We start from the raw sequence: 9,483 nt of genomic DNA on the forward strand, positions 1-9,483 counted from the left end.
CTGGATGATCTTGGAGGTCTCTTCCAACCTGGTTGATTCTATGATTCTATCAAGTGTCAGTGCTGGAAACAGCCATGCTCTGGGAAAGAACTTTAACACAAGCAGCAGGTCTTTTGAGATCTTTGTGCACATATTTGAGACAATATAATTTTGAATTATAACAACTATGCATATCACACACTTTGCAGAGCTGTTGGGAAGGATATTTTCCAATTTTTACTCACATTCATGTGTAGGAAAAATTTTTTTTTCCAATGAAAGCTATTCAAAAAAATCCCCACAGTGCTCCATAAGCAAGATTCTGTGTGAGCTTTATGATGAGTTATTTGTTCTACACACCAAGTTTCTGACCGCGTCTCTTAGGGAGGTAACAGCTCTGAATTTTATCCAAGTCTTTTGTGGGAAATGCATTATAGCCTAAAATTACAGTTTGCTGAGGGTGGAACTGTGTCACCCAACTTCTTACATCATCACTTTCTCACTTCATAGTTATAAATATGGACGCTGTATCAAGCATGCACAAATTACCTGGGATTCATTCCATCTCTCTCCAGCAGTGAGTATGCAACTTAAATGCTAAAGCAGTGCCTTTTGGCAGAGCTTTTCTTCTTACTGACAGGAATTATCACTAATTTTTGTCACACTTCCAAGAGGTCATTCATTATTAAATGACACTATTTAAATAGGATTCAAAAGTAACATCAAAGAGCAACAGAATCTAATTCTAGCATTAACTAATACTTTTTTCCCCCCCTCAAGGGTGTTTTCAGTACTACAATCATCCACTAGAGAAGATTTACATCACTTCAGTAGGACACAAGAGCCTGTGTTGATTTTTTTAAAGAGCATCTATACAAAGAAAAGCAAGACCAAGAGAAAAAGTGCACTGAAAACTTCACATGGAGCACTGACAACAAAACTATGTTTCACATCATCTCTTTCCCAAATGTTTAAATACCATTAAAGAGACTTCTCTGTTGCCACTTCACATTCTTTGCATTTAATTGCCATGCCTGAGATTGACATAAAATAGGAGGGCATTGACTTGGGCAAGCATAAGGTGGTTGTAACATTGACTTTTAGTTCAGTTGTAGAAACATCAAGGCTTAGATGGAAAAGTTAGCAAGAAATCCCTAAAATTAAACATGTTGCCCAAAGCTCTAAATCTTCTGAATGTGGAACTGAGCAGAGGGGGAGAAAAAAAAAAATCACTTCTCCATGTATTTTTTTTGTTATTGTTGAAGAAGCTTTACAACTGCTGTGAACAATTTAAGGTGTTTAAAGAAGACATAGTGAGCTGCTGCAATAAGTACAGAGGAGCTGTCTGCATTTCTGTTGCCTTGCAAACAGTTTTGCAATGACTATTAGAGTAATCCTTACTAATATTGCTACTTTCCTGTACATTTGCCTGGCTGGCTTATCCCTCCACAATTTGTAGACCTAAAAGCCATTGAAGTTGCTTCTGACAATGGCAAGGAACTTCCATTCAGTACTTTCATTTCAAGGGTGGCAGCCCATCTTTTAACAGTATCAGCACTTAGATGCTCTTTCAGCTATTTTGCACCTTCTATGTAATTTTTAAAGCAGTCTATTTTTTTTCATAGCAGAGCCTATGCAGCTGAGTGCAAACTAAATGGCATCTCCTACAGAGGCTGTGAAGGCTGGAGAACAGTTTAATATAGTAAGGACAATAGTAACAAAGAAAATATGGAGAAGTGAATTATTTTCCCAACATATGCCACACAAATTCATGTCAACCTTTAATACAGATGAACTTACCTCTGCTTCCCTCAACTTGGAGAGCAAGGCAAATGATCAAAACTGTTAATCCAGTTTTCCAATGCATGCTGTCTGTTGATCATTCACGGTTCTCAAGAGCAATCATTCAAGAAAGAAGAATAGGCAGGGCAAGAAGAAGAATTTTGTTTCCTTCAAGAATTAAACTGCCCAAAACCTCTTCCCTCTTACTGTTTCTTCCAGGTGTCCCCAGCCTTGGGCTGCATGGAATTGCAACTAGGCAAAGGGTACAACAGGTGCCAGAATGCAAGAGCTGGATGAGCCCCTCCAGTGCCCACTCTGCTAGCCTGGGGGACTGGAGTGGTAAGACAAGAGTGACAGAGTCTGAAAAAAAAGCAGTGTCTGTTTCTGGAATAATCTGTTTATCTGCTGCTCAGACATAATCCCTCTTACAGTCCAGCTGGAAGAGCTTTCTTCATCTTATTAACCTTCTGGAACAGCATCTGTCAACCCCAGAAGACTTCAGCAGCACCATGATAAACAACGTAAGTCTCTTCTAGCGCCCATTGCCTTCGAGTGTTGATTCTTTGGGTGTTCTGGAGGTATGGCACGTGAGGAAGGGCAAAATCAGAGGCAGGGAGAGTTGGTCTGGTTCCAAGCCAGTGATCACAAAGTCCAGGGAACTGCCTTTGAAGAAGACAGCTTCTTCTGTAGGAACTACTCAGCTTTCCTACTACATGTAGCTTGGAAGCCTCTCCTCCTCACATCAAAAGGTTGCTGTTGTAATATCAATCCTATGAGTGCCGTGATGATGGTGTTGTGTGAGAGCTGTGAAATGATGACTCAGCAGTACATTGCAGCAGTATTCAGGGCTGGCACAACCTGTTGCAAACTGGGAGTGGGAGGAGGGAAGGTTCTGCATGGAAGGAGAATAAGAAGCCATGGTGAGAAATGCTGTTTCAAGCACATAGCTATAACCAGGCCAAGAACTGGCAGCGAGTGAATGCACTTTTCAAAGAGCTCTGCTGCTCTACTTTCCCAAATAGCTATGCCAGTTACATATTTGGCATGTTTAAAGTGTTCTCTACTTCTGATTTTCCAGAATGTCTTCCACTGTGGCTTTACAAAACCCTACCAGGTGGCTGTTTACAATGATTTGTCCCCTTCAGAGATTTTTATTCCACTGCATTGAACTTAAGCAGCGTCTAGACCAGCAACACTCTGTAAGCACAAGTTACTTTAAGAACAACCTTCATTTGAACCCAATCAATATTCTATTTTTACTTGGGATTCAAACAATGGTAACCTCCCTCTGTTCCTGAGATTGCCTAATTTGCTCAGACCAGAGACTGGGCTGAGAGTAGACAAGATCTGCTTTGTTTTTTCTTTTTCATATTCACAATCTTTACTTAGCTTTCAGTATGGATTCAATGCTTTATTTGTATATATATATGCACACCTATATATATTGTTTTATGTACATTGCTTTGTTCTGACTAAAAGAAATTAAGAATACTTTGCCTTGCAGCACAATGCAAAGCAGTGGAGATGATCAGGATCTTTACCGGATCAAAACTGAGCATAACCCAAGGTTCATTCTATGAAAGTACCAACATCTGTCTCTATATATTTTAGATCTCATAATCATATGGTATATAGTGTAGTCATATCAGCACTACCTCCATGAACCAGGTAAGCTTTAGCATCTCTTTATAAGCCTGTTATAGTTGAAAGATGAACTTTCCTGTCATGTGTTGTCTTATTTTTAGCTGCTTCAGCTCTCGGTTGATGACAGCTGGAAGAGTAGGGAATTTTCCTGAGGGTGGTGGTTTCTGGTGACATCTGAAAGTGCAGGACTAGTGAAAGCAACCCCCCAGGTACCAAACTCCCTATAGAATTTGGTAGGAAGGTGAGCCTTTAATTCCATCAAGAATCTAATTTGAGCATCAGGCTGCCTTTTGAAGATGTGCAATAAAGAAATATACTTAATTACCATGCAGAGACTTGTTACTGAAGCCTGAGCCTGGAATCAGAAATCTGTTATCAGAGCTTTCATTTTGAAATGTATTTTTGTGCCCTTGACATGTTGGAGAAGGAAAAAAACCCAACATTTAATAAAGCTCACTCTTATCTTCCAGAGATAATGGAATGGGAACAAGCCTAGAACACAACAGCATTGTTTAGTGTTGAGGTCTGACTTAAGGAAAATATTGAGCTCCACAAGTAAGTTGTGATTAAAAATCTGCAAAGCAGGAGTCTGCATACTTTGAGACTGTGCTAGTTTGAGTCTAGCTGGGATATTTTGCTGAGAAGAATTAGATGCTAGGCTGTGAAAAGGAAACAATGGTGATGGCTGCTTCACTCATAGGCTTGCTGAAGTGTAGAAGAGCAAGAACATAAATAAAGATAAGGGAGTCTCTCTGGGCTTTGGGCTGAGCTTCTCTTTCTAACCTAACCTACCATCTGTGTGAATAATCCCTCTGCTTCCTAACCCCCCTGTCTGACCCTCCAAACTACCTTGAGCTAAGGCAAAGCCTGGGGTAAGGTAGAGGGGTGGGGAGAAGGTGGAAGGGTGGTTGGGAGCCCTGTTTCTGGAAGGGCTGCTGTGTTTCTGTACTACTTTTTTACTTGTCTATTTCTGCCTATGGCTGTAAATATCTGCTTGTATATTGTGCTAAGCTATAAATATAAAGCTCCATTCAATTTCCAGAGCTGCTGAGTCTAGCCTGGGTGATTTTACTTAGTGTTGGGGGGCAGGTAACACCCAAACCATCACAGAGACAGCTGAAATCCTGAATATTCCAAATTATTTCCTTTTCAGTTGGTCTCTAAAAGTTCCTAACTAACCTTGCACCCAAGGAAGCAAACAAAAAATTATTAAACACTCATTAAAGTTAAAGAAATATTATCCAGGGACCACTCCAACTCTGAGTACTGTACTGTTTAATTATAGGTCATTGTTAATTAATCTGGAAGTGTTTCTTCTAGTTGGTTTGCTGTCAACAGTAATTATATGTTGGTAAAGAGGTGATTAACAAAAAATAATCATTCTGCTGGAATTCAGTAGTGCATTACAAATGTAATGCCAAGGCCTGGGAAGGGCAAACCTGTGTGTGCTGAAGTATCCATTCACCCAGCATAAGTGCTAGGAAATGGGTTGAGAGTCCTTAGTGGTCACCTCAGTGAATCACTGCACAGATCTCAAACCATACACTGATGTGCTGTTTAAATGCAACTAAAGATGTTTCCTTTGCTTGCACAAGAATGGCAGTTTAGGACATTAAGGACTCTGTTTAAAACCAGGGAAGCATCCAGGTTGGAAAAGTCCCTGAGGATCAGCAAGTCCAACCTATAACCCTACTCTACAAGATTCACCTTAAACTATACCCCTAAGCACCACACCTAAACGACCCTTAAACACATCCAGGGTTGGTGACTCCACTGCCCCCCTGGGTAGCTCATTCCAGTGCCCTCATTCCACTTCAGAAGGAGGCTATTGATGTAAATTGTTGGTAAGTTTGGGGCTCAAGGTGCTGTCACATAAAGATGATCTAGAAGGTGCTATGCATAATGGTTAGGCTTGACAGGGCTCTGGGTGACCTGATCTAGCTGAGGATGCTCCTGCTCACCATAGAGGCTGTTGGACTGGATGACCTTTGCAAATCCCTTCCAACTCAGACCATTCTATGAATTATAGGTACCTCACACAGGTATGCAAATCAGGACACCAGTCAAGTCATGTTACCCATAAAATTCTACACCGAGTCAGAGTCTATACCATATAAGGTTGATTTCTGTTTGAAGTTGTCCTGAATAATTTTTCCTACTGGTCTAGCCAGCTGTCTTCCTTATAATTTCCATGCTGCATTTACCTGAGAGACCTCTCCCATCCTGAGGAAGGGGGGATAGATAATTATGAAGTACACTCCTGTGATGGTTTGGGTGTTACCAGCCCACCCACACTAAGTAAAATCACCCAGACTAGACTCAGCAGCTCTGGAAATTGAATGAAGCTTTATATTTACAGCTTAGCACAAAACACAAGCAGATATTTACAGCTATATACAGGAATGTAAAAGGTAACACAGAAACACAACAGCCCTCCCAGAAACCTGAGTCCCCAGCAGGGGCTCTCAACCACCCTTCCACCTTCCTCCCAGTGCTCAACCTTACCCAAGATCTTGCCTTATGTTTAAGGTAGTTTGGAGGGTCAGCCAGGAGGGTTAGGAAGCAGATGGGTTAGTCACACAGATGGCAGGTTAGAGAGAGAAGTTCAGCCCAAAGCCCAGACAGCAACTCTGTTATCTATGTTTGTGTTCTTCTTCTACATCTCAGCAAGCCTATGGGTGCAGTAGACATCACCATTGTCTTCCTTTCACAGCCTGTAATCTGATGCTTCTCACCAAAACATTCCAGCTAGCTGCAAAATAGCACAACTCCAAATAGCCTCAATTTTTTCTCTCATACTGATTATTTTCATGGGATCCAGACTGGCACCCAGCGTGCACCAGGCATGGTGTTAGGTTTCTGACTAAAAGTGAGGAAATCTGGGTTCTTCTGCTCTGGTTTTCCCTTGAGTCTGGCCAAATCAAGCCCTGTCTCCTACCCTCCTTATCTACAAATACAGGAGATAACTCTGGGAGAGCCAGAAAAGTATTTTATAGGAATAAATACTACATGTAAAGGAAAAAAAAGGCTTTTTCTCTCTCTCATGCATTAAAACATAGACAAATATTGAACAATTCATGATGTTAAATTTTAAATGAATATTTTACTTTCAGATATTCTAGGCTGAACATCAAAGTCAGGCATTGGTGGATTTAAAGAGATTTTCATGAGGAACAAAAATTGTCTTTTATGCTCTTTGAGCTTTTCTGTTGGGCAATATTTCTGTTTTTCCCTCTACTGCTGCCCAGCCATCATGGTTTCTTTTTCTTACTGAAATAATATGAGATTTATATTTAAGTCTGTAACTAAAATCATATAAAAAGAAAAAAAATACACATATCTCTCAGTTAAATGAAAAGAAAAATCTCCTATACTAACAACTTGTTAAAATCATAGAATCAACCAAATCAGAAGAGACCTCCAAGATCATCCAGTCCAACCTAGCACCCGGCCCTAGCCAGTCAACCAGACCATGGCACTAAGTGCCTCATCCAGGCTTCTGAACACCTCCAGGGATGGTGACTCCCCCACCTCCCTGGGCAGCCCATTACAGTGCCAATTACTTCCTCTGTAAAGAACTTCCTCCTAACATCCAGCCCCTGGCACAACTTGAGACTGTCCCCTCTTGTTCTATTGCTGGTTGCCTGGCAGCAGAGCCCAACCCCACCTGGCTACAGCCTCCCTTCAGGGAGTTGCAGACAGCAATGAGCTCTGCCCTGAGCCTCCTCTTCTGCAGGCTGCACACCCCCAGCTCCCTCAGCCTCTCCTCACAGGGCTGTGCTCCAGGCCCCTCCCCAGCCTCATCACCCTTCTCTGAATACATTCCAGTATATATCTGCTTGTATATTGTGCTAAGCTGTAAATATAACCTCATTCCTTGGCTCTCAGCTTGATTAAGCCTAATCTAGGTGATTTCATAAGAACAGGGGGTCAGATAACACCCAAACTGTCAGACACATATGCTTGAAAGGGCTCTGGGCAACCTGGTCTAGTTGAGGAATCTCCCTGCTGACCACAGGGTGGGGTTGGACTGGGTGACCTTTGGAGGTCCCTTCCAACACAGACCATTCTATGATTCTATGCTGTCCTGACTGCAACCTCTCACGCAAAGTCAATCAGAAATTGTTAAATACTGTGAAGGCAGACTAGGAACCTGATCACTTTTGCTTGCCTGCTTCTTGTTTTATGGACTTATCTATTTACCTCAATAAATTCAATGAGTCTTTGATCTAACTCAACAAAACTGCTCATAGGCACTGATTTGTATTCCCCAGCCTTGACTAACTTGCCCTTAAGGTCAAGCTTACCCAGTGGTTACGACTCCTGCCCAGAGTGCAGCAGCAAACTCACCTGTTTGCTGTGATACCTCTCTCCTCCCAAACAAGGAGCCTGGTACCCTGTTCTGCAGCTGCAGCAAGCATTGTGGAGCTGCGGTTTGAAGATCAAACTGAAGCTGATGATGTTCTTGTGCACTTTTGTCTCCTTTTGTGAGCAAAACCCTAAACATCTTCTACAACCAACCCAAATCTTTGAGATTCTCTGTGGCCTTTAAAAGGCTTTGCTTGCTGTTTTGCTGTTTCTCACTCTGTTATGAAGTCCCTTCCTATTTCGAATGGGAGGAAGGATTGAATGAACGCATTTGCATGGCAAATCACAGACACATCTCTGCTGCCTGCTCCATCCCATCACCCATGTTTTCTTCTGAAACTTTTTATTCTGTACATGCTTAAAAGGATGAATGCCTTTGGATTCTTTTCAGTGTGCTAGAGGAGATAGGGGTATGATAAAAGCATGGCATTGACTGAGTAATTCAGCATAATTAGGAGGAGAATGCTGCAGCCCGGCTGCTGCTTCAGAGTGATTGCTGATAAACAAATTATGCAGATGGTTACACATTCTTTCTTTGGTATCATCAAACATCTAAATGGGATTTAAAAGATTTTTTTTTTTCTAGTGGGCAGAGATACAGGAATCTGACCATTAACTTCCAGTCACTGGAGAGAAAGACTTCAGTACATCTGCTCAAGCAGCTTATCATGCACTTGCTTGCATACCAGCGCACAACTTTCTGTTATTCCTGGAGCTGCTTAAGCTATCGTGGGGAGCCCTAACGAGCTGAAACATGCTTCTTCCCGTGCTTGACAGGTTGCTTTTTGCTGGAGGATCAGAAAGGATTCTTCCTAGATTTAGCTGACAGACTTAACTCATGCAAAGCTCTCAGCATTGCCCAGTGAGAGGACAGGCGGCAATGGGAACAAAGTGAACCATAAGAAATTCCATTTGAACAGGTTGCTGATGGAACACTGCTACAGTGATCTCCAGAGAGGTTGCAAAGAATCAGCCAGGTTGGAAGAGACCTCCAAGATCATCCAGTCCAGCCTATCCCCCAGCCCTATCCAGTTCATAGCACCCTAACCAGACCATAGCACCAAGTGCCTCATCCAGGCTTTGCTTCAATACCTCCAGGGAGGGCGACTCCATCACCTCCCTGGGCAGCCCATTCCAATGGGAATCACTCTCTCTAGCAACAACTTCCTCCTAACATCCAGCCTATATCTCCCCAGGCACAAATTGAGACTGTCCCCACCTTGTTCTATTGCTGGTTGCCTGGCAGAAGTGTCCAACCCCCACCTGTTACAGCCTCCCCTCAGGTAGTTTTGGACAGCAATGAGGTCACCTCTGAGCCTCCTCTTCTCTAGGCTAAACACCCCCAGCTCCCTCAGCCTCTCCTCATAGGGTTTGTGTTCCGGGTCCTTCACCAGCCTTGCTGCCCTTCTCTGGACATGTTCCAACAGCTCAACATCTCTTTTGAATTGAGGAGCCCAGAACTGGACACAGTACTCAAGGTGTTGCCTGACCTGTGCAAGTACAGGGAATATCCTCCCTTGTGCTAATAGCCACACTATTCCTGATACCATTGGCTCTCTTGGCCACCTGGGCACACTGCTGGCTTATCTTCAGCTCCTCTCTACCACCACCCTCAGGTGCCTTTCTTCCTGGCTGCTCTCAGCCACTCTGTCCCCAGCCTGTAGTGCTGTTTGGGGTTGCTGTGGCCAAAGACTTTATTATTGGAAATAC

At 42.7% G+C, this 9,483-nt stretch overlaps 1 protein-coding gene and 1 long non-coding RNA gene across 2 annotated transcripts in view; one reads left to right on the forward strand and one right to left on the reverse strand.

Moving 5' to 3' along the window:
• IMPG1 (interphotoreceptor matrix proteoglycan 1) overlaps positions 1 to 2,138 on the reverse strand; it is a 53,503-nt gene extending 51,365 nt beyond the window's left edge. Inside the window, exon 1 of the mRNA XM_064164240.1 lies at positions 1,780 to 2,138. Within this exon, the coding sequence (XP_064020310.1) occupies positions 1,780 to 1,846 (67 nt within the window). The 5' untranslated portion in view covers positions 1,847 to 2,138. The remainder of the gene's footprint in view (positions 1 to 1,779) is intronic.
• Positions 2,139 to 2,223: 85 nt separating this feature from the next.
• Positions 2,224 to 3,408, forward strand: LOC135186513 (uncharacterized). Its single transcript, XR_010306988.1, has 3 exons — positions 2,224 to 2,282; positions 2,840 to 2,960; positions 3,266 to 3,408. It is a non-coding gene; the product is annotated as an uncharacterized LOC135186513 (long non-coding RNA).
• Positions 3,409 to 9,483: the final 6,075 nt, after the last annotated feature.

The sequence above is a fragment of the Pogoniulus pusillus genome, chromosome 25 (assembly GCF_015220805.1).
Source record: "Pogoniulus pusillus isolate bPogPus1 chromosome 25, bPogPus1.pri, whole genome shotgun sequence".
NCBI lineage: Eukaryota > Metazoa > Chordata > Aves > Piciformes > Lybiidae > Pogoniulus > Pogoniulus pusillus.